We start from the raw sequence: 25,684 nt of genomic DNA, 5'->3' as shown, positions 1-25,684 counted from the left end.
ACGGGACGGGACGAGACGAAGCCGAGCCATGCCACGGTTGTCTTGCCGTCATGGGGAAGAAAGCCGACGAAACGCCAGGAACAAAAGAGATGAGACAGGGCCTGTGGGGTGCGCGAGCTGTCACCTGCATTGTGTGTCGCCGGCGTGTCTTCTCTCCCTTCCCCGCCCCTCTCCTCCCCCGTCCTCTCACCTTCCCCTCCCCTCCCCTCCCTCCCTCGCCCTCCACCATTCCACGTGCGTCATCCGCACCACCGTCGCCGCTGCCGCGGCTTCCTCCTCGGCTATCCCTGTCTCCTTTTCGCCGCCCGCTTCCGCGAGGACGATCGTCCTTCTTCAGCGCCCGGGGATTCGACGCTCCCTCCTGCCCCCCCCCCGCCCGGGGGGGAAGGGGGTACAATAGCCGTCGGCGGCGTCCGTGTGCGCCGCAGCACGCCTAATCACTCTCGGGCGGGCGCGTCTGCTATTGAGATGTTTAATTAACTCCATTGTGATCCTCTTTCGGGCTGCGACACGCCGCAACGGCCCGATTATCGTCGGGCTCGAAGACAAGGGTTTACCGGCTCAATCTCCGACATTTTTGTGTAGCGCTCGTTCGAGCTGTTCCAACAGCGCAGTCGGTTATGTCGATGAAATTGAACGCGTTCGCGAAACAACGCGCGGATTTCATTGTCCGATAATGTATGTATGTAAACAAAAGGTGGGGGAAAATTTTCGAAAATGATGAATCTTTCGGGTATATTAAATTTGTCGCGTCGTGAATTACTTTGATGATATTATTTATTTGGTCTTTCACAAGTTTCGCTTCGTCGTAGATAATGTCACATAAAAATGTGAAATATCGCATTCTTGAGGAAGAAGTAGAGTTGTTAGTTGTGCAGAACTGCATGCACATTGGCAGGAACAATCAAATGATGAGGATCGTATTGATAATTCCATACGTGACGCTCCAATTTTTTGTTTAAATCGACCGATGAAACTCTGCGATGCAGCGATTGTTGCTGACGATGTACAACTGGCCTAATTGATTGATTTTTGTAAATGTTGGATACAATCGAATGCTCCTTGTGAGCAATTGGCACTGCAGCCTGTTGCTTGTAAATGTTCTGCACAACAGATTCGCTCTTGTAAATATTCGACGCTACCGAGAGCGTTTTGAAAACAGCTGATTGTTGCTTGCGAATGTTGTGCACGACGGGTTCATGCTTGAAAACAGATGGAAGGACAGATTTCTTCTGGTAAACATCCGGTACGGACGTTTTCTTGTAAACTATCGTTGCAACTGGTTCGTTTCTGATTATTGGCACAATCGGCTGGTTCTTGTAAACGCTAGACGCCGCTGAAATTTGACCAACAGAACGAGCCAATATGTCACCATGAGAGTTGTTTGCACCAAATTCCCACTTGACGCTGTTCTTGTAAGAGGATGACAATCGATGCATTTGCCCAGCGCTCAATGCAACGAAAAGAACAGTCAGAACAATGGCACGTTTCATTTTGTTTGTCAAAAGAACTTTTCTTACTTTTAACGTAGAATGCTCAGAAACCGTACGAACAACAGTTAGAAACTATTCTGCGATTTGTGGAGCGACGGTGGCGTTTAAATATCGCTCCGAGGAATGCAGCGACGATTATTGTGGATGAATATTTTATTTCTCCAAATCATTCAGTAGAAAAACGAGCAGAATTATTTTAATTATTTCTTTTTGCATTCCAATCGTCTATTTAATTCGTATAAATGTAAATGAAGGATAGAAAAATAGAATGACATGTTTACAATGGCGTAGAATTTGCTATATAATCCTTTGAATAATCTTAATAAAAAAGAATAAAAAATATAGAACATTTATTTCATAATTTTTTTTACGTAATGTTTCCTTCAAATTAAAAATTACAGAATACCAAAAGTATTTTTTTCCATATATTTATCATACATAAATAATGATTACACTTTTTTGATATTCTAATCTGACGCCTAAAAAACAAATGTATTGTTAAGAAAATTGGCGAAAAATACGATACGATAAGAACGTTAAATTGATCGTGCAATGAAATCTATCTGAAATATTTTAATTCTTTGATAAAAAATTCTTAATAAAAAAGAATAAAAAATGTATAACATTTATTTCTTAATTTTTTTATCTAATGTTTCCTTCAAATTAAAAATTACAGAATACCAAATGTATCTTTTCCATATATTTATCATACATAAATAATTATGATTACACTTTTTGATATTCTAAGCTGACGCCTAAAAAACAAATGTATTGTTAAGAAAATTGGCGAAAAATACGGTACGATGAGAACGTTAAATTGATCGTGCAATGAAATCTATTTGCAATATTTTAATCATTTGATCTTAATGAAAAAGAATAAATATGTATAACATTTATTTCATAATTTTTTTTACCTAATGTTTCCTTCAAATTAAAAATTACAGAATACCAAAAGTATCTTTTCCATATATTTATCATACATAAATAATTATGATTACATTTTTTGATATTTTAAGCTGACGCCTAAAAAACAAATGTATTGTTAAGAAAATTGGCGAAAAATACGGTACGATGGGAACGTTAAATTGATCGTGCAATGAAATCTATCTGAAATATTTTAATTCTTTTATAAAAAATTCTTAATAAAAAAGAATAAAAAATGTATAACATTTATTTCTTAATTTTTTTTACCTAATGTTTCCTTCAAATTAAAAATTACAGAATACCAAATGTATCTTTTCCATATATTTATCATACATAAATAATTATGATTACACTTTTTGATATTTTAAGCTGACGCCTAAAAAACAAATGTATTGTTAAGAAAATTGGCGAAAAATACGGTACGATGGGAACGTTAAATTGATCGTGCAATGAAATCTATCTGAAATATTTTAATTCTTTTATAAAAAATTCTTAATAAAAAAGAATAAAAAATGTATAACATTTATTTCTTAATTTTTTTTACCTAATGTTTCCTTCAAATTAAAAATTACAGAATACCAAATGTATCTTTTCCATATATTTATCATACATAAATAATTATGATTACACTTTTTGATATTTTAAGCTGACGCCTAAAAAACAAATGTATTGTTAAGAAAATTGGCGAAAAATACGGTACGATGGGAACGTTAAATTGATCGTGCAATGAAATCTATCTGAAATATTTTAATTCTTTTATAAAAAATTCTTAATAAAAAAGAATAAAAAATGTATAACATTTATTTCTTAATTTTTTTTACCTAATGTTTCCTTCAAATTAAAAATTACAGAATACCAAATGTATCTTTTCCATATATTTATCATACATAAATAATTATGATTACACTTTTTGATATTCTAAGCTGACGCCTAAAAAACAAATGTATTGTTAAGAAAATTGGCGAAAAATACGGTACGATGGGAACGTTAAATTGATCGTGCAATGAAATCTATCTGAAATATTTCGTATCTATATTCCTCGCGTAACATACAATAACATCGCGCCATTGGGCGAGCAGTGCGGTATGTTGTAAATTTCTCGCAGGCCAGGTCTTGTCGCGCTAGCTTATTCGGCCGCGATCCAACAACGACCGGTAGACTGCCGGTTCGTATATTTTAAGAGTCGATGCTGCTGGTAGACGTATTATTTCTCGTGCATTTCGAATGCACGACCGAATGCTGCCCGCGCGGGCGCATCGAAAATCGGATACTGGTTTTCACGATGGGTCGCGGGCGTCGTTTAGATACGAACATCATTTTGTATTCAAAGACCGGAATGTGCGCCCTCTCGGCTCTCGGTCATATTTATTTTCGTATTACTTCGCTTTATCTTTATTCGCGTGTTTAGATGCGCTAAACGATCGCGAGACTTGGATATGACAATGGCATTTTCATCGCTCATATATCCCGCGAAAAGATACGGGGATTTAAATTACCTTCGCGCAAAATAAGCCTCGATTTATAGTACGTCGATAAAAGATACATTTGTGTGGTCTGTATTTTATTACCGCGATAAATTTGAAATCATCATTGACTATAATAAAGTTTTTATATTTACTATTTACGTGATAAATATCATAATGATTCTCGCGATTGAGCAAACATTGGTCGTAATTTGAAAAGAAATATTTACACGCAGCCTTAAGGCGATTTTTATCGCAATCTCGAGAAGAAATCGTTAGTTCCGCGATCGTAAATTTGACTGACGCGACCATCGTTCATTTATGATTTATACGACGGCGTTTGAATTAGAAAAACCTCTTAAGTCAGGTATTGCTACATTGGCTGAATATATAATTACGACGTGACAGAGTTATTAATCGCGTTAAGACAAGACCGAGTGAGAAAAAAGAAGAGAAAAAGAGTTATTAAGGATCGAAAAAATAATAGTGTCGTGTTGTCGAGCCTGTTTTTTTCACGATTATGGCTTATCCGCGTCGTTTATCAATGATAGATTTGATAAATGTCAATGTACGTGACAAAAATAAAATATAGATGTAAGCAATCATGCAAAAGTGAGGTGTTTTCCTTCAAGTTACGAAAGATATTTGCATACTTAAGGGAATACACTAACAATACGATATTGATATTCTCCTTTGAGATAATGATTCATAGAGGAGCGTGGAATTTTTCCTTGGTTGACTAAGTATACTTATAATACCGAAGTCACATGTTACGAATAATACAACTACAAAGTTTCTTTTTCACCTGTCTCACTCATTGCGACATTTATATTACCATAATATAATGTATTTCATAAATGTTTTTCTCGGGCGTAAAATGTAAGCATAAGTAGTCTCATAATTTCGCGAAATTATACAATAACACACATATGTTGAAAACTTTTAATACGATTTTATGCTAAATCGTGCATTTATTTGTAAAATCTTAATCTTATTATAATTGTTCGTCATGTACATTTTTAATGTAAATTTGAATATATTTCTTAAATATGAAATTTAAAATATAAAAATGAACGGAGTGGTAAAATTTTCAGTTGAAAACCTAGATTCTTCTATTAATATTTAATAACCTTCAATTGATATGATAAGTATATCTGTAAACATACTTGAACAATCCATAAATCTTAAAATATATGCTTACATGTGATAAATAAGTCATGTTGCATAAAACTAATACAACATATACGAGACATAAAGTGCGATATACATATAAATATGTTATTTACATACTGGATGGGGAAATAGCTTGTATAAGTGGTAGTAGTAATAAAAGATAAAAACTACATTCATGAAATACAGGTTATATAGGCAATAATATTTTACAGATAAACACGTATGTTTGCGGATTTGAATTATTAATCATTATTATTTACTAGATATCCCCTACTTATATTCAATTTTCAAACAATGTGCCGTTACTCGCGCGTCTGGCCTTCGTCTATATGTTCTCTCTCTTTCTCTCTCTCCTCCAGCAATATTGTTCCCAGTAATGTTCGCATTTTGCGATACGTAGCGAGCGTAACTGTCGGTATTTCGCGATCGTTAAGCAAGTAAATGTGTGTACGTTACGTATATAGGACCCCCTCCCAACGTATACGTATACGAAGCATCCAGCTGCCTCGTAAAAAGTCAAACGTATTACGCGTCCGCGCCGCGGCTCCGGCCACGTTGACATTTTGTGTATAAGCACGCAATATAATTAGCAGCCATAACCATAAATAAGATAATTTGCATGTATTTTGTATAATAAAGCTATTTTACGCCGAGGCACGAATCTCGTGCTTTACGGTTACCGGTGTTGTGCGCGCCGAGGAAAAAAATATCTTCTCTCTCTCTCTCTCTCCCTTTCCAGATATACCGTGTGGCCGACCGCGGCTTTGGCTGCGGCCAAGTGGAAACGAGAACGCCGCTTCGCGTTTTCGGTTCGCCGCCGGCCACCTTCAAGATTTATAAACTGCGATTAGCTGGAAACAATTTCTTGCGCTTTTCAAGCGTCCATTTCCTTTTACTCGGACTATCCGCTGATTGTAAAGTTTGTTCGAAACGAGAGATTGTGTATGCAGGCAATTTCTCTATAAAAGGTATCCCCCTTCAATTATTTGACACTGAGAAAAATCGTTTGATTGTACCAACAAGACGTATATGATTGAAGATTTTGGATCAATCAAACAAGAATTTCTAGTTATCATGATGAGACTAGATTTTTTATAACTAGAACGTTTAATAGATTTTACTAGAAGGATTTGGTTGGATCTATAAAATTAACGTAACAAGAAATTTTATAGATCCAACCAGAAAATATTAACGTCAGATCCAAAGTATATTTTTTTTCTCTTACGAGCAGTAGTGCCAGAAAGAGGACGCTAGCTCTCTGATTGCGTGTGTTTGAGCTGCTTCCTCTTCTTGCATCGCTGTTTATCAGTTTAATTTCTAACAAACTGAATTTAAAATAATTTACTCAATAATCTGGATTGAATTTATCCAACAATCTTGTTGAAATTCAGAATATTAAACAGACTTTTGAGATTAGATGGAACAAATTTTAGACGACTTGACGTGCTGGCGAGTTTATGAGATTATTATTAACCAGAAAATTTGGTAAATTTAACAGGAAGAAATTAATCTATAATAAAATTAAGAAATAAAAAGATTCATCTGGTAATTCCTAGTACTTAAAATTACTTGAATACAGTATACATTTTTCTCTGTGTATTATTAATCAGAAAATTTGGTAAATTTAACAGGAAGAAATTAATCAGATTCATCTGGCAATTCCTACAAGAATTCTGGCTCGTCCATTTTCCAACAGACATACTGGTTGAATCTACCAGAATTCTAATTAATGCAACCAAATTTTTTCTCTCAGTGTACGTTTGCCATTAAAAATATATTCAGAAATGTACCAAGAGATTTCTATCTTTTTCAGATAATTTCGAAAATTAACATTTTTCCATGTTTAATTTCAAGAAAAATGATACAATTGTTGATCGTCGAGTCTCAACAAAGTTGAAGATGACACTCCTGACGCTGTGGCCATTATATAATTGAGATGTAACTCGAATATAACATTAGCATATAACGAATCTCGGGCCGGGGGAAAAAAGCTGAAGACGTCACGCGACAAATAACTCTGAACATCTCAGCGGTATCCGATCCCGTTCCTGCAGAGGAGAATAACTGGTAATGCATCGTATGCCGACGAGGATGCATAAATTTTCGTTGAACGACGGAGTTGTGAAGTACGTAGCTACGCCACTGCGGGACAAGAGAGCCAAGCATTCGAGCAGTAAGACTGGCTTCGGTGTGCGGCCAGAAACAGTTCCTCGCCTAGCATACAAATGAAGAGTATAAACATGTCGTCATTATCTGCCGGATTTATAACATGGATACACCCAGGCTTGACGCACAGGTGGCTCGACAGTGGTTGCCATTTCGAATCTCGACGTTCTTCGACTTCTCGTCGATTTTAAGACCGCTGAGGTATCACGAATTTCAGACAAATTATTATATATGTTCCGTTAATAATAGCCTCTTAGAGAGAGAAAAGAGATTCCGTTTTCTTGTCAGATAAGGGAAATCGTAAAGACCGTCTAAAAATATTTTATAACTGTAATTTCGCTTCAAGAGGATACATTACTAGTATTGCGAGCATATTTTTACGTATAACAGTAAACATTTATCACATCGCCAGTCTCTCATATATAGAACTTAATGTCGTGTATCAATAGTAACTTGCTAATAATAGTTCTCGGGGTAAAAGCGCAAAAATAAATTCTACATCGAGATAGTTCCCATAAAATCTTAGACTAGATTCCGCCGAGAGATAAAAGAGAACCGTAGAGAAATGCGAGGGAAGAACGGCATTATACTGGCATATTGATCGCACGGTGAAATGCCTGAAAACTGAAATACATCTACGCTGAAGAGGGATATTGCGTAATTTGCAGTGCGGGCTCGCGGTGATAAAAAAAGTGGCACTTGATATTTGCAATTGAAATCGACAACATCGACAAAATGGAAGCCGCGGTAACTATTTGCCGGGGCTGTTGAAACGGAGAGCCTGGCGGGCGTGCAAAATTTTTAATGTAATTTACTTTCGCGCCATGACGTAAGCATCCTACTGGTATCGACATTTCCACGAGTGGGCGAAAGAGAAATTTGTGTGAGTGTCGAATGCAGTGTATTATATGGCCGTGGCAATTTACTGCGCGCCGTTACATACTATTTACAGCGCAATTTACTACGCGCGTTACAGAGTGCAACGTTACAAGAAAGCAACACATGTACGTCGTTATATTTTCTCGACTAATAATTTATACGCACCGCGCGAAACTTTGTTTAAACGCTACTTTCGGCATGTACACGTCCCGTGCCCGTGTACTTTGCGACTTTCCCCTCCCCCCCGTCCTCCTCAAGTAATTTATAGAAACATTAATGAGTCGCAGGCTGGCGTGAGAAAGAGTCCCCCTTTAAGTCACGCTCAAGTTTTAACGTTTCCTCGGCGTCTTTCAATTATGGGCGTACATCTCTCTCTCTCTCTCTCGTTCCTTTTCGGCTTTGTATAATAAATATATATGCGCGTAACTTTTCTGAAAATCACTCGTTCTTTGATCTCTCCATACGCGGTGTCGGATACTGAATGTAATCATAACTCGAAATGCCGAGACACCGTCGCTTTTGCGTCTGACGCGCAAGGCAAAGCGGCAATTAGCCGAACGACGTCTCCATCAGCACTCGGCCCTCGATACACGTTGCTTCATTAGGAGATAATGAAGCAACCGTTCGAGTTAATAATTTCCTGTAAAGATCCATAATTATTACGACGCGATGGAGTGGGTGAAATCCGGGAGGTGGTGAAATAACGATCCGAATGTTAATTGAGGCCGCGATAAATAAGCGCTTTCGCCGCCATTGCTATCGGCATCATCGAAAAGTCAAGCCGTATTCAGACTCGCCTTATATCGGCTTAATGGTAGAGATATTGTGACGGAACAACGCGATCGCGTGAATCAAATCCATTAAACTCTGCATCGATAAATATCATTTTCGTTCGCTTTTTAATGAAAATTATTAAAACACATGAAACAAAGTGGATAATTTTTTTTTCCTACACTGAGAAAAACATCTGGTTGCATTAATTAGAATTCTGGTAGATTCAACCAGTATGTCTGTTGGAAAATGGACGAACCAGAATTCTTGTAGGAATTACCAGATGAATCTTTTTATTTCTTAATTTTAATTACCAGGAATTACCAAATGAATCTTTTTATTTCTTAATTTTATTATAGATTAATTTCTTCCTGTTAAATTTACCAAATTTTCTGGTTAATAATAATCTCATAAACTCACCAGCATCAAGTCGTCTACAATTTTTTCATCTAATCTCAAAAGTCTGTTTAATATTCTGAATATATTCCAACAAGATTATTGGATAAATTCAATCCATATTGAATAAATTATTTTAAATTCAGTTTGTTAGAAATTAAACTGATAAACAGCGATGCAAGAAGAGAATGCAGCTCAAACACACACAATCAGAAAACTAGCGCCCTCTTTCTGGCACTACTGCTCGTAAGAGAAAAAAAATATACTTTGGATTTAACGTTAATACTAGTTTTTTATATACATTTTATGGCAAATATTGAATACGAGTTAAATGAAGAAGCAAGCAAAGAAATTAATGTAACAAGAAATTTGAGAGATCCAACCAAAAAATACTAACCAAATTCTTATAGTAAAATCTATTAAACGTTCTAGTTATAAAAAATCGAATCTTATCATGATAACTAGAAATTCTTGTTTGATTTAATCAAAATGCCTTTAATCATATACACGTCTTGTTGGTACAATCAAACAATTTTTCTCAGTGTACGCGGAGTAGCCGCTGTACGGGACTGCTGAGGAAACTAAAATTCCAGACACGCGACGAAGGAGAGGAGGTATCAAGAGGAGGACGCGAGAGAATAGACCAAGTGGAAAAACCAGATTCGCATAGAATCTTCCGCGCTTTTACTGACAAGCGTTAAGCACACACATTAAGATCTCATAACCATTAATGCGGCTCTACAGGCATTTTTATCGGGCGCCGTAACAGAAATTCGAAATAGGCTGAATCCCCTCGCGCGCGTGTTTGCCATGGTATTATGAAAAGGGAGGAGGCGGGAAAAATATATGGGGGAGGAAAAATAAGAGTCAGCCTGCGCGCGCGGAAGCCTTCCTCCGCAGATTTTTCGTGACAAGATAAGCCACGTCCTGTTTACTCTGGACTGCCGTGGCGTACGAAGATGCTCGTTAAGCCTTTTAGTGCCGGCGTATCGCGCGAGCGCCCACAAAGTCGTATATCACCCGGGGGTACCTCGGTTTGCGCCGGTACCTTAACTCGTCGCACACACGGAAACACTCGCGCGGGAGACAACGAGTCTGCGTCGGGCACTGATAGATCTCTTACAACCCTCATTTCTCATCGGCTCCGTATCAAATATATCGCTCGCTGTTTACATGTGGACGTTAAAGGAAATCTTACTAAACGTTTCCAAGTTGCGCGTGTCACATTTCTTTTTTTTTTTTTTAGCAAGTGGATCCGAGCATAATTCTCTCCGAGAAATTATTTATAACGTTCTATAACGGAAAATGTCTCAACACGTATATAAATAAAAACGTTCGTTTTGTGCCACTCTTACATAAAGAAAAAAAGAAATTTCGCAGCTGTCACAGATTTTGCATCACGTGGTAGTTTCAACTGTGACAACTGTCACACGAAGAATAAATTGCGAAAAGAGGAGGAAAGTAGACAGCGCGGAGAGAATTATTGGGATCATCACGGATATCGTGATTCCGCGCAGACGTATGCCATCTAGATAAATATGTATGATGCATCAAAAGGGGACGGCTCGGCTGGCCATTACGGATGGAGATTTCGCGATCAACACTGTATTACGAGTCGTCATTAATACGAGGGGAGAGAGAGAAAGAGAGAGAGAGAGAGCAAGATGGAGGGATATGCTCTCCTTGTGAACCGCAAGATCCAGGATCCGATATACCAGACTCGAGGTGAGGTACGAAGCAATAACTGGTCATGTCGCCCAGTAATTCAGTAGCCAATTAGTTAGACGGCGGCGGGAGAGTTGGCGAAGATGTCTATCTGGTCTCGTACAGCGAGAGAGGGGTGAGGAGGGGGGGGTAGGAAGGGGGGCGCCACCGTGTTGTTGCAGCTTCCTGCATGTTGGTTTCACCCACACCAGCGTGCTCCTTTTCATCCATTCCTACAAGCGCATCCTCGCGTGTAGAAATACGACTGGAACATCGCGGTGTGAGAGAGACCCCTCACGAAAGACACGTGTGTATCTGTTGGAAACTGATGCAAACGATCGTTGCTCTTTCCCCAACCGAGCCTGATCTATCGGCCATGTCTGAACGCAAATCTGTCGTTTCTCTGAATAAGATCGACTCGATTGGCGCTCGTTAGGACTATCGATTTACGCGAGAGCGGAATTTTACGTGAAAAGGTCGCGAAAGATTTGTAATAAATTATTAGACTTCGTGCGCAGCGGTCTCCGTACTTTTCTTTATTATAAAGATAGCGGTTTTGTACCGGATCGAAATTGATTTCCCATCACACGTCGGCTTTAAACCTTTCGCTACCGGGCAACGATATACGTCGCCTCGCACGAAGCGAGTAATAAGTTGAGTCTCGCCGGATTCGATTCGACGCGACCCGGCGGCGGTGGTTTTCCCGAATTTAAGAACGTGGATTTCAATTAGCCGAAAGAGAAGGAAAGGAAAAGAGAGACGCTCTGGAGGCAAGCGGTCGGCACCCGATAAAATAACGAGGAGCCAAGCCCTCACACGAGCAGGTCCGAGAGAAGTAAACCCACACTTTCTTGGCTCCGGGTGAATTATGCTCTCCCCGGACCATAACTTACCCACACGGAGTTAATGCGTGCTTGTGCAATCCCGCCTGCCACGGTCCGGCCTACCTGGGCTAATGAGTAGGTGTTTGTTGGACATTCTGACACGTTTTACGACTCACCAGATTACTTCTCCCCTGCACCGATAGATAGAGCCAACGGCTGCGGGCAGCCAGCAGCCGTTGGCTGTTGCCAGCACCGCGAACAAAGATTGGAATAGGACAGTTGATTTACTACGGACAGCCGGCGCGATTTCATTCGAGGGATACGCCTGGTATCGCCTCGTTCGTTATTCTCGCAGCCTCGTCGATCTTCCGAGCGATTTAACTCAGGCCAAGTCGCCCAACGAACCGATGAAAAAATATTCGTCCATGGCAGAAAACCAACGATCGTTTTTCAATCGAGTTACTTAGACGAAGAGAAAAATATTTTACGTATTTATTTGTATCGCAGAAAAATTACGCGCACGTCGGACGACGCTTCCCCGATCGATCGTAATCTCATTTCTAGAAACTCATGTATCGCGCGTCAAAAATTCTACACTGAGAAAAAACGCTGATTGCATTAATTAGAATTCTGGTAGATTCAATCAATATGTCTGTTGGAAAATGGACGAAGCAGAATTCTTGTAGGAATTACCATATGAATCTGATTAATTTCTTCCTGTTAAATTTACCAAATTTTCTCGTTAATAATACTAAATTCGTCAGCAACAAGTCGTCTCAAATTTTTTCCATCTAATCTCAAAAGTCTGTTCAATATTCTGAATTTCAACAAGATTATTGGATAAATTCAATCCAGATTATTGAATAAATTATTTTAAATTCAGTTTGTTAGAAATTAAACTGATAAACAGTGATGCAAGAAGAGGATGCAGCTCAAACACATGCAATCAGAGAGTTAGCGTCCTCTTTCTGGCATTACTTGTAAGAGAAAAAAAATATATTTTGAATTTAACGTTAATACTAGTTTTTTATATACATTTTATGGAAAATATTGAATACGAGTTAAGTTACGAAGCAAGCGAAGAAATTAATGTAACAAGAAATCTGATAGATCCAACCAGAAAATATTAACCAAATTCTTATAAAATCTATTAAACATTCTAATGATAAAAAATCGAATCTTATCATGATAACTAGAAATTCTTGTTTGATTGAACCAAAATGCCTTCAATCATATATCTTATTGGTACAATCAAACGATTTTTCTCGGTATAGAGAGTCGAGATAAAGTCATCTATTGAGTGAAAGAGAATTCATTCTGTCTTAATTGAAAAAGATTTCTCGAGTGATCGATCGTAATCGAGATATGTGCCTTGTGGCGATCAGCTGTCAATCGTTATCGTTGCCGCCAACAAAAGATTAGAATAGTATCAATTGATTTACTACGGACAAGCAACGCGCTTTCATATCGGAGGATACCGTCTCGCTCGTTATTCTTTGGGCCTTGTCGAATGATATCGGCTCGTCTATCTGCCGAAGGATTAAAAATTACGATTGATGCTGATTTACTGCCGCGTTACCTCGTACCTCGCGATTCTCGCGAAAATCCCTCGTATATATCCCCGCCCGACAATGCCATCGCATTGATCTTCCTTTATGCGTGCTCCGATGCAACGGCTCGCAGAACGATGCATCTTATTTATCCACGACGTATTTCGTCAAGTCACGAAACGTACGATCTGCGCTAACTTTTCTGGCAACGTTACACAAAAATACACTCTTGGACTCGATTAAAGGAGAAGGTTATGCATTATTAATAAAAAAAAAAAGGACGACAAAATACATGAAACGCTTGAAATGATTCGTATCATTTACGCTTGAATATCATTTACATTAATTATATTAATTCTTCTTCTTCTTATTATTATTTCGAGAAACTTTCTGCTACGCGTGTTGGAAATTATAATAGATAGCCGTCGCACAGATACCGCGATAAATTTTGTGTAACATCAATTTTCGCGAAATTGTAAACATCTCCGGTTTGGACTTTAAAAGCTTGCAATCGCTTTTATCGGTTCGTTATCTGATTTTCGGAACTCATCTAAATAATTGTAAATAGACCCCTCGCGCGCGCGGACAGCATTCTTTTTAGTATTTTCTTCTTATCGAGATGCTTACGACAGTTCGCCGAAGGAAGGTAGGGTAACGCGTTAACGTTGGATGCGCTATTTCGGTTCGCGCCGTATCCGCTCGTAAAAGTCGCCCAAGGCGTGGGCATCCATCCTAATTAACAACCATGGAACCAGGTACGGGACCATCTGATAGCAGGCCGAGAGTATAATCCGCTCGTTACCAACACGAAGCCCACACGGACAAGCACTCTTTACCACCGTAAAGCGCCTCTTCGGATCCTCTTCCAGTTTCGACGCGATAGGCATGGCGCCTTTGGACGGTAATGGAAGAGGAGGACCGGCGGAGATTCGACACTCTCCACGTCCTGGAACATCCTTTTCTCTCCGGCTATAATAAACGTATTTTTTACGAACGTATGATAAAAGTAAATGAGCAGTTTCCATTATAATCTCCTTCATCTAATTGCACAGAGAAATATATATATATATTTATTTATTTATTTATATTTATTATTTATATTTATATTTATTTAATTTATTTATTAATTTATTTAATTTATTTATCTTATTAATTTATATTTATTATACACACACGAACATGTAAGTTTGCTTGCATATACAAGTGTATATATTTTTCGAAAAATAGAATGTATTCGCAGATTCCGATAAATAAAAACCTATGCACACAATGTATTTAATACCATTAATCTTGGCAATGGACGTATGATTAATGCATGTAATTTCCATATTTTTATGACGTGGAGAGACTAGTCTCGGTAATTTTATAATGCGATGCGCATTTTCTCACATGTTCTCACACGAAACGCGTGATGTATAGAAAACACTGACATTATATCGTGAATGAATAGCGGTATAAGTTTCAAGTATAATTATGCAGTTCTTTTCTCACGTTTTGATGTTATCGCATTCGTGTTACCGCCGCAGATTGCAGAACGAACCTAACTTTTAATACATTACTGAATGCGCAACTTTGCAAACACATTGCGCGCGCACAATTGGCGATACAAATATACGCACACGCACACGCAGCCGAGTAAACAAGATCGAGAAGATATACCGATGCAGCCTACGCAGTTAGACTAACCACATTGTAATAAATTCCTCCGGCATGTATCTCGCAGGCTTGATTTACGCGAGCGATTCGATGGAAATGACGTGAAGCACAGTGTTGCTAAGATCGTTTTCCACGACTCGATTTATCGCGCGTTACGATACGCATACCACGCAAATCAACTACGAATGATGCTGTAGCATTTCTTTCGACGCGATCAAAGATATCTCCGATAGACGACAACTCGACAGTCGTCGCAGCATTCGACAAACGACGGGGAGCATAAATTATTGCGCGTCGGTGACACAACGAATGTACATTTCGAGCGTTTTCCATTAGCATTAAAGCAATCATAAATATTTATCACGCCGTACCGTCTTTCATACAAATTAACGTGGAAATCCGGACGAGTCGAAAGCAATATGACCCAAGCGTATCCACTCGAGGCGAGGCACTTGCGCGAATCGAGCTTAAATGATCGGAAACAAGGTAGCGGAACGCCACGTCGCATCGAGGCACGATTCACTCTCTCGTCTCGTAATAAAAATTGCCCCTATCGCTGCTATTCATCGGGCAATACCGGATTTACTTGATCGAGCGCACCGAAATAAAGTGAAACACGGCGCGCGCGCGCGGCTCAAGCCGTTATAAACAAAGATACGAACTATCGAGAGAGGCTCGCGGAACCGCGGTGGCTCCACGCATGGCTGCCGGCGATAGAAGCAGCCAGTTCCGCTTTATGATCCCATAAATATCTCAATAGGATCTTAAATTACCCCACCACCCGAAGAGTCTGCCTGCGACTCCCTCAACCGCTGGCTGCTGTTCCGCCGCTGCCGTTGGCTGCTGCTGGCTCTGGATATACATTTACCCGGCCGAGTTTTCGGTGGAGACGTTACTGTTATTTATGGGCTCGTTTATCAAGGTGGCACCCCTTTCCCCTATCGTTGCTTCGATGCAGACTATCCGCCACTGCGAAGCCAATCCCGAGATATATCGTTTCGATACCAATCCGAGTTCTCCTTCTCTCTCTTTCTCCCCGTCTTTCCCTCTACCTTCCTCGCGATGCCTTTCTCAAAAAAGAGAAAGAGAGAGAGAGAGAGAGAGAGAGAGAGAGAGAGAGAGAGAGAGAGAGAGAGAGAGAGACGAAGAAATCTCGAGGAGGTAGCAAGCTTCGTCTTCCAGATCCCTTCTTTCAACTTTTCGCCTGGAGGCACACCCCAAAACTTCCTTCGGTGATAAATGCTCGTGAAGAATCGCACCCGTGCGATAGCGGCAATTAGTGGGGCCTCGTTTGTCTCCTTGTCTGCCCTCGAGGTTGATGAGCCTGCGGTTCCGGCTTGACGCTTCGGATTCATTGCGGAACAATGAAACTGTCGAATTTCGATCTACGTGTTGTGCGTTGAAATGACCAGCCTCTAAATAAAAATGCCGAAACCCGGGGCCGATGTCACAGTCTTTTGATTCGAACAAATGCACACAAATGGTATTCGCGTTGCACAATCACGCGTACACGCATTATTCCTCTCTGTACATTTAAACGTGCTCGTAATTTAATAATAAATTTACATGAAAAAAAACATACGCATATATGTGCGCAAAAGCATCGATACTACAACGGAAATTAGTGCGCGTAATAATAGTAATGGCTCGTGACATAAAGTACGCGATCGAGTTTCCAGGAAAGCATATACAAATTGGCCGACGTCGTCTTGAAAATATCCTCGGGAGCGTGCATTCGGTCCTACAGTATGCGCGATCGTGTGCCATATCCGCATTAACCTTTCATAGTGTTCATGTAGCGCCGAAAAAGGATCGTAGTTTTAGGTTTCCTTGTCGGAAGACAAATAGCAGCAGTCGACAGGGAGCGCAGCCCACTTTGTCCCCGACAGCGTGGCGAATAAACGCCCGATCACTTTACGAGGTAGACGGGGTAAGAGTGGAGCGGATAGCGCGAAAGAGAAGGAGACAGGACGAGGGAGCAGGAAGGAGAAACCCGCCCCTTCTCAATTCGTACGTAGCCATCTACACCCCCGAGGCCAACAATCCATTCTAACCCCGCCAACACGATCCAACCCCCGATCCGAAAGCGAGGGGCGAGGGAGAGGAAGGGGGGGGATAGCGGTGGGAGGAGGACTTTGGGATCTCTCCCTCTCGGTCCTCTCTCGGCCGGGCAAAACCGCGGCGTTGATGCGAAAGCTGATAATACCGGGTCTCACCACTCCACCTGATTAATTTCCGTTTCTTCCGCGACGCGATTTATGGTTATTAGTGCATTCTGCTAGTTTCCCGCGCGTCGCCGTATTTCTTTATCTACAAGATAATCGTTGCACGTGCGACGCGCGAAATCCAACCGAGTTTAGTAAACAGGATCCGAATGGAGAAATTGCGAGGAGATCCTCTCGCAAGGAGAATAAGCTTTCGTAAATATACTGAAAAACTCGATCTCTCCTCCACATCGTCGTAATATCTAGCGCTTGGTCAAAACACCCGGCCACGTTCACGGCGGTAAACAAGATTTCATACACCAAGTGGCTGCGTGTTTGCCCCGAGAATTTCGAGAGTCGCGTGCGTATAAACGGGATACGCATGAGAAGGCAACGTAAGATAGTTCCACCTCCGCGCGAACAGCGATGACAGCGAGTCAGAACCTCAAGCGGAACCTCAAAGCGCAGGTTCGTCTCGTTGCCAACGTAAACTGTCCTACAGCGGAATAATGAGAGGGAGAGCGAAAGGAACAGCCGGAGAAAAGAGCCGTGGAGAGAGACGAGCCGGCATTGCCAGCGGACAAAGATAAATAAACGAAGGAAACGGTGTTCGCGTACAAAGGGAAGCAATATCCCCGTCTTTAACCCGGGTCTCGCTCGCTGGACGGAGAGCTAATAGCAGCTGTGGTAAACAAGCCGCTTCTGCCGCGGAAACATTGCGCGCTTCGCAGACTTTCCTCTTAATCCGTCCCGATTCCTCCTCGTCTCCCTCTCCTGGCCCTCGTGGCATTTCCGCCAGCATACTCCATCTTCCGCTTACTTCCATTCAAGTCTTTCGCTCACCCCCGGGCTCTCGGAGATCTCTGGGTACACCTCCCGCAACCGAGTCGTCCTTTCCTTTTCCCCGGCCATTTCCGTTTTCCTACTGCCTTCTCGCGCTTCCATCCGTTTTCTCTCGCTTTTGCCGGGACGTCTAGTTTACTACTCGAGCTTCTTCTGCCGCGACGAAACCACGCGATAGTTTATAGCTCGCCTCGCCCGCCGGAAAGTTATCTCTCGATCGGTTCAAACACGCGCGCCCTTTTTCAGACGTGGAGAGAACGAGAGGGAACAAGGATTTAACGTATAAATTGTCGCATTAATATTAGCGCTCGTTATCTCCATATTTGCCTCTTGTTATCCGTGTTGTTGTCGATGACGTTAATAAACGATAAATGAAGTGTCGCCGCTCCTACAAATATTCCATCATTAATAACGGAGCCCCTAGAAAAGAGCTCAATGTTTTATAATTTTGCACGCCTAATTAGGTATGTATCGAAGCAAACTTCCCGCGCGTGGAGGCGCACCGTGAAGCATAACAAGATGATATAAAGGCACAGTAAAACATGTCTTTGTAAAATTATGCACACTCATTAGCACGTAATAAATATGCTAACACGTTTTATACTATCTGACGCTGGTCATTTTTCTTCGTTCAATGCTTAATATATGCAGACTCATTATCGATGGTTGCTGCTTATAGCGTACGGTGAAATAGTCGCCGCAGCCTGAGAAGGTTGCGAAATCATATACACGACTATGTATCTCTAATAATAAGATAGAATATCTTTCAGTTGAATTTTTAAAATTAATAATTAATGACTACAAGTGTAAATAATGTGCGCGTTTTAATACGTGATCGAGACGGTGTAGAAAAAAGATGGATAAATGATAGGATCGTACTGAGAAAAATGATTTGATTGTATCAACAAGACGTATATGATTAAAGACATTTTGCTTAAATCAAACAAGAATTTCTAGTTATCATGACAAGACTCGATTTTTTATAATTAAAACGTTTAATAGATTTTACTGTAAGGATTTGATTAGTATCTTCTGATTGGATCTATCAAATTTCTTGTTACATTAATTTCTTTGCTTGCCACTCTTAACTCGTATTCAATATTTGCCATGAAATGTATGTATATATAAAGAACTATTATTAACGTTAAAAATCCAAAGTATTTTTTTCTCTTAGCAATAGTGCCAGAAAGAGGACGCTAGCTCTCTGATTGTGTGTGTTTGAGCTGCATCCTCTTCTTGCATCACTGTTTATCAATTTAATTTTTAACAAACTGAATTTAAAATAATTTATTCAATAATTTGGATTGAATTTATCCAATAATCTTGTTGGAATTTAGAATATTAAACAGACTTTTGAGATTAGATGGAAAAAATTTTAGACGACTTGCGAGTTTAGTATTATTAACCAGAAAATTTGGTAAATTTAACAGGAAGAAAGTAATCAGATTCATCTGGTAATTCCTGCAAGAATTCTGGTTCGTCCATTTTCCAACAAACATCCTGGGTGAATCTACCAGAATTCTAATTAATGCAATCAGATTTTTTTCTCAGTGCAGTTTAATTTCTAACAAACTGAATTTAAAATAATTTATTCAATAATCTGGATTGAATTTATCGAATAATCTTGTTGGAATTTAGAATATTAAACAGACTTTTGAGATTAGATGGAAAAAATTTTAGACGACTTGATGCTGGCGAGTTTAATATTATTAACCAGAAAATTTGATAAATTTAACAGGAAGAAATTAATCAGATTCATCTGGTAATTCCTGCAAGAATTCTGGTTCGTCCATTTTCCAACAAACATCCTGGTTGAACCAGAATTCTAATTAATGCAATCAGATTTTTTTCTCAGTGCGTGAAATATACCTTTCGCAATTTCGCGAAATTTACAGAAATGTATTTGTCGTAAACAAATGATGCCCTTGATCAATTCCGACATCCTATCGAGATTCGAGAAAGCTCGCGTATTTTAAAGAGTATCAAACTTTTATTCCTTACGTGAAATCAAACGCGAGTACGGTAACGGAGAGAAAAGTAATCTCTCAAGAAAGTCTGAAAGTCTACGCCATGTCCGAGTATTCAGACATTATCGTGATTGAGCGTGCCAACGGTAGGGTTCGCCAGGTTGGAGGGCGAGAACTGAGTGATTTAGTGGGGTGGCTACTCGACGACTGACCGAGATAACCTGCCTGTCCTCGGAACAACCCCATTTGTCCAATGTCTTCCGCTACAAAACTGCCCTGGTGCCTGCGTCCTTTTGAATAATGACGGCGCTTTGTCAACTAACGGTTTACCGATAATGCCGGATACGTTAGATGCGTACGAGAAAGAGTAGACTAAATAAGTTTTACATTTTCGCGGCATAGTATCGTCGTATTCATGCTTTTACCCGGTGAAAATAAAGGAGCATATAAATTAATTACAAATTGTAAATTTCCCATCATACAAAATAATATTGTTATAGTAATAATATTAAAATGTTACATGGTTCCAATGAAATTTTATATACGGATATCTCCGTTAAAGTGGATAATATTTTTTAACAAATTTATACATACACATATCCGTCCGGTTCGCACAACATTCTACCGTGCAAATGGAATTCTGAATCCATTTACGTCGATCGACTCGATGCCACTGAGTCTTTATTCTATTCTTTACGCTACCTGCGGTATCAATGACACTAGCTCTTCCATAAGATTCCGGTTACATAGCCCGCCTTGATGCTTCTTACATCTAGAAAAGAAGCGTTTCTCTTTTGTTTCTTTGTTTTTTCCAATGGATTTATTGTTATTGACTCATATACTTTTCAGCCACCATCTATTTTCTCTTACACGGACAAATATGTTTAAGACGTGTAGAAATTTATTTGTCCTAAGTAACAAATACCATTGTAATAGAGATGTAGAAGAATATGAATCTAATATACAAGAAAGAGCTTTAGCATTTATGCTTTTCTATTTTCTCTTGCGATATTATTGCCGAGTTGTCTTTTAATATTAAAATTTAAAAAAAATATTTTTTTATAAGACTCTCTTTTAATCTTCACGAATAAAAATATTACAATTTCATTCGAAAATTTTCTCGCGTCGAAATGCAAAATAGCATTGTGTTTGAAATCAAAGAACGAGACGAGATGAGTTCCCCAGTTGCGGGAGAGAAAGCAGAGATGGAAAGAAAGAGATTGAAGGAGAAGGCACGAGGGAACGAGGAGAGGACTTTAAACATGGAAGGAGATGGAAAGAGCGAGATCCGAGCGGACGAGCGAGGTGGGCCGTGAATTTATATCCCGGTCAGCCACTTGGAGCCATCAGCGGCTCGTTTGAAGTTCCACCTTGGCCGGGCAGACGTTATAAAGACAAACTATGCCTACGGCACCGTCATGCCCTACCACTTTATACCATAATTCTTCAAGCCGATCCACGAAACGGCCACTCGATCTCGGCCGACGAGAGGAGAGACGGTGCCGCGCTCGCCTTCTCTCTCGTTCTCTCCGCACGACTCTACTCATGTACGCCAATCCACGGCACATCGGACCGTCTCTCTCCCTCTTATCGGACAGTCTTCAGCTCGCTTCCTTTACGGTTAGTGCCCGAGGGTAATAAAGATGGTTCTGCTTATGTACAACCGGCAACCGGAGGCGGAGCCAGGCTGCCCTCTGTGGGCAGGACTAACGCAAATGACTCTTCCATGCAAGATGGCGTAGGCATACAACCGCGCGGTGCGGTGGTGTGGTGTGGTGCCCGCGAGGTGCTTTTATATTTAGCATGCGACGTGCGGAGAAAGAGAGAGAGAGAAAGAGAGAGAGAGAGACCGGGCGCTGAATGCACCGCACCGCGTGCAACAGTCGACCGCCTGGCGTCAGCGTCGATCGCCTGGTTTACACGCTCGACCATCTCGCGATCCGATGACCGCTCGAATGTCCCTCTTCCGCTTCCCGGCCGCAAATTCCGACGCGTGACGACGCCTTGTGAGACGTTCGATTTACGGTGCATGCGCGGCCTCGCTTCTCTTTTAGGAAGAGACGCGGCTCCAGCGAGTGGGACGGATAGTGCCGCGAATACAATGAATATCTCCGTCACGACCTGACGGTGGAGTGAATAGCACCGTGTCATTGATACGTCTTCTGTTTTGACAGTTATCAGTTTGACGTATCTCTTTGATAGGATACCGCGGAGGTATTTCCTAATAATACATCCGTTGTATTATTGTATTCATAGATTCGCCTGTTTCTCCTTTCAGCGGAAATCCGCTACCATTCGATAATCCAATGGGATTGAAACGACTCGGTAATATATCGTTACATCTGCCGGCGATCCGATGATGAAAATCCATTAATATGATTGCCAGTCGTCGTGAACATCGCCATGTATCGGATCGTATGCAAAGTACATCATTGACATAAAGTTTGAATAAATGATTTGCATCTCATTACCTTTATGTCACTTTTGAGGAAGTTGAAGATAAATGTTGAAATTATTAAGATTTGCCCGACCTTTGCGACTTACAGTGATATACAGTTTGTCTGAATTATGGATAGCAGCTGTAGACCACCTTTCCCCTCTCTCCCCCACGTACGTCAAATCCGTATTACGAGCCAAATGTTCTACGAAAGATGCAAATTATCGAAAAATCTTACAAGATGGATTTATGGCATTCATCCGCATGATGGTTCGATAAACAAATGCAGACGAAGAGCAAGATTCGTAGAAATCTTACTATGCATTTTGCCAAATAATTTTTATGAAATTTATTGCCACCGGAATCGTATTGTATATATATTTTTCATTCGCGGACATAAATTACCTCGGCAACGATATATTTCTGACATAATAAATATTTTTGTGGTGGATTTATTTATGCATATTATATATTACTTTTTGACATTTAAAAAATAAACACGTGAGGAAATGGAGATTGAAGAATATTACCAGTTTGCAGGACAGCAATCATTTCCATCTTACAGCACATCGTTGAATTTCAATTAATTAATAATTAAATTAAACTACCTCTTAAATCAATGATACTTGGCTGGATCTTATCTTTTAGCCAACAACCTGGACACACCAACGAGATTTACGAGACGTTCGATCACAGAAATGAATGTCTCTTAATGTCATTAGCGGTTAAAACCTTTTTTCCAGCACTTCCCTCTCTCAGTTCTTGAACGCTTTGATCGACACGACCTTCTTTCCATCAACAAGGAATCGCGAAGAGTGATTCGAGACACGCTTGTCTCGCACTTGGAATGCAGGTTCTTGGCTTGTTCGTCTATCGAGCAGCGGTAGAAAAAACCCTACAGCCGGTTTCCCAGTGGCGTAGAATGCATCTTTAGAGGCGAACGATGCTCATATATAATACACGCCACTTGTAATTCTTACGGAGCGGACAAGCAGTTGGATCTTTCTAATCATTAACAAGTGACACGTCGTTAAGCATTCATAATTTATTAAGCAGAAAAATCTGTTTAATATTCGCACAACAATATATTTTGTAAGAAGATTGTAGGAGATTCATTAGAATTGCAAGACGAGGCGAGCCACAAGAGCGAATTGTATCCTTCCTAAGCAGGTTTCCGGCTACATCGCAACTACAAAGTCAGATATTCCGGTAGATAAAAGGCTCGACAGCGAATCTCGAGCACGGCGGACGGCAACAATCGCTCGATTGCCGGCCGTCGAAACAGAGATTTCGAGATATTCCATAAATGTAAGATGTTCGATGACTCGGGAATCGGCTCTCGGCCGACGATGGCGCGAGGACCAGAAGGAGAGAAGAAGATACGTCGGGCACGTAACGCGGAGGCCATCAATCCTCTCGAGACGTAGACGAACAGCCGTGGGCCACGGCAAAGCGAACCGACATCACAGTCCTCCTCATCCCCCTTCTTCTCCTCGTCGTCGTCGTCGTCGTCGTCGTCGTCGTCGTCTTCTGCAATGCGAAAAGACGAAGTGCGCTCGGAAGCCGAGAAACGCGTAGACGCGCCGGTAGAAGCCACTACTTAGCAAGCAAGCATGTGTCTTAAACCAGGTCTGGTCTCTCCCCTTCCCCCTCCCCCCCCCAACCCACCCCCCCAATGTGCTGCGCCGGACCTCTCGGGATCTCTCGAACTCTCCGCGACAATATCAAAGGACCGCGCCTCCTTTGGAATTCTCTAGTTGTTAACATTTAACAGTGATGCCTCCCATTGCAATTTTGTCGCGCATGCCCGTCGAGTTTTCTCTGTTTCCCCCTCCTGTCGCGAACTCCTAATGAAACGATTTAAATTAAAGAGAAAGATAGCGCGCTCTGAATTTTTTACACAGCGTGATTTTTAACGAAGGCGAGACGATTGTGCGCTGTCATTCAGATACAAATCCGGATATAAATTCGTGGCTTTTTACTCGGACGTCGATAAATTTCCATTTGACTTATAACGTTTTAAGCATATCCTCGAATAGTATTCGGTCTGAATCATAATCGAGGTGATTTCTGGCATTTCAATTATTTTACATTTAAATGCTTTCGAAGGAACGAATCATTGTAATTAAAATACTAGTGCACTGAGAAAAATCGTTTGATTGTACCAACAAGATAAGTATGTGATTGAAGGCATTTTCGTTAAATCAAACAAGAATTTCTAGTTATCATAATAAGACTCGATTTTTTATAACTGGAACGTTTAATAGATTTTGCTAGGATTTCGTTAGTATTTTCTGGTTGGATCTATAAAATTTCTTGTCACATTAATTTCTTTGCTTGCTCTTAACTCGTATTCAATATTTGCCATAAAATGTTTATAAAGAACTAGTATTAACGTTAAATCCAAAGTATATTTTTTTTCTCTTACGAGCAGTAGTGCCAGAAAGAGGAGGCTAGCTCTCTGATTGTGTGTGTGTTTGAACTGCATCCTCTTCTTGCATCACTATTTATCAGTTTAATTTCTAACAAACTAAACTTAAAATAATTTATTCAATAATCTGGATTGAATTTATCCAATAATCTTGTTGCAATTCACAGAATATTAAACAGACTTTTGAGATTAGATGGAACAAATTTTAGACGACTTGGTGTTGGCGAGTTTATTATTAACCAGAAGATTTGATAAATTTAACAGGAAGAAATTAATCAGATTCATCTGATAATTTCTACAAGAATTCTAATTCGTCCATTTTCCAACAGACATACTGGTTGAATCTACCAGAATTTTAATTAATGCAACCAGATTTTTTTCTCAGTATAAGATTCGTTTTTTTATAACTAGAACATTTAATAAATTTTATTATAAGAATTTGGTTAATATTTTCTGGTTGGATCTATAAAATTTCTTGTTACATTAATTTCTTTGCTTGCTCTTAACTCGTTATTCAATATATTTGCCATAACATGTTTATAAAGAACTAGTATTAACATTAAATCCAAAGTATATTTTTTTTTCTCTTACGAGCAGTAGTGCCAGAAAGAGGACGCTAGCTCTCTGATTGCGTGTGAGCTGCATCCTCTTCTTGCATCACTGTTTATCAGTTTAATTTCTAACAAACTAAACTTAAAATAATTTATTCAATAATCTGGATTGAATTTATCCAATAATCTTGTTGCAATTCAGAATATTAAACAGACTTTTGAGATTAGATGGAACAAATTTTAGACGACTTG

The 25,684-nt window shown here is 40.0% G+C and overlaps 1 protein-coding gene across 1 annotated transcript; it reads right to left on the bottom strand.

Annotated features, from left to right (window-relative positions):
- Nucleotides 1–765: 765 nt before the first annotated feature.
- On the bottom strand, nt 766–18,115 carry LOC112639110. The gene is made up of 3 exons (XM_025412045.1): nt 18,024–18,115; nt 14,180–14,312; nt 766–1,565 (listed from the first exon to the last, which is right to left on the bottom strand). The coding sequence occupies exons 1-3, from the start codon at nt 18,113–18,115 to the stop codon at nt 867–869; spliced, it is 924 nt and encodes a 307-aa protein (XP_025267830.1). The 3' UTR covers nt 766–866.
- Between the last annotated feature and the right edge of the window lie 7,569 nt (nt 18,116–25,684).

This window comes from Camponotus floridanus, unplaced genomic scaffold (assembly GCF_003227725.1).
Source record: "Camponotus floridanus strain SB8 unplaced genomic scaffold, Cflo_v7.5 scaffold47, whole genome shotgun sequence".
Classification (NCBI taxonomy): domain Eukaryota; kingdom Metazoa; phylum Arthropoda; class Insecta; order Hymenoptera; family Formicidae; genus Camponotus; species Camponotus floridanus.
The sequence above is the reverse complement of the archived record's forward strand: the minus strand, read 5'-3'. Positions and strand labels throughout refer to the sequence as shown.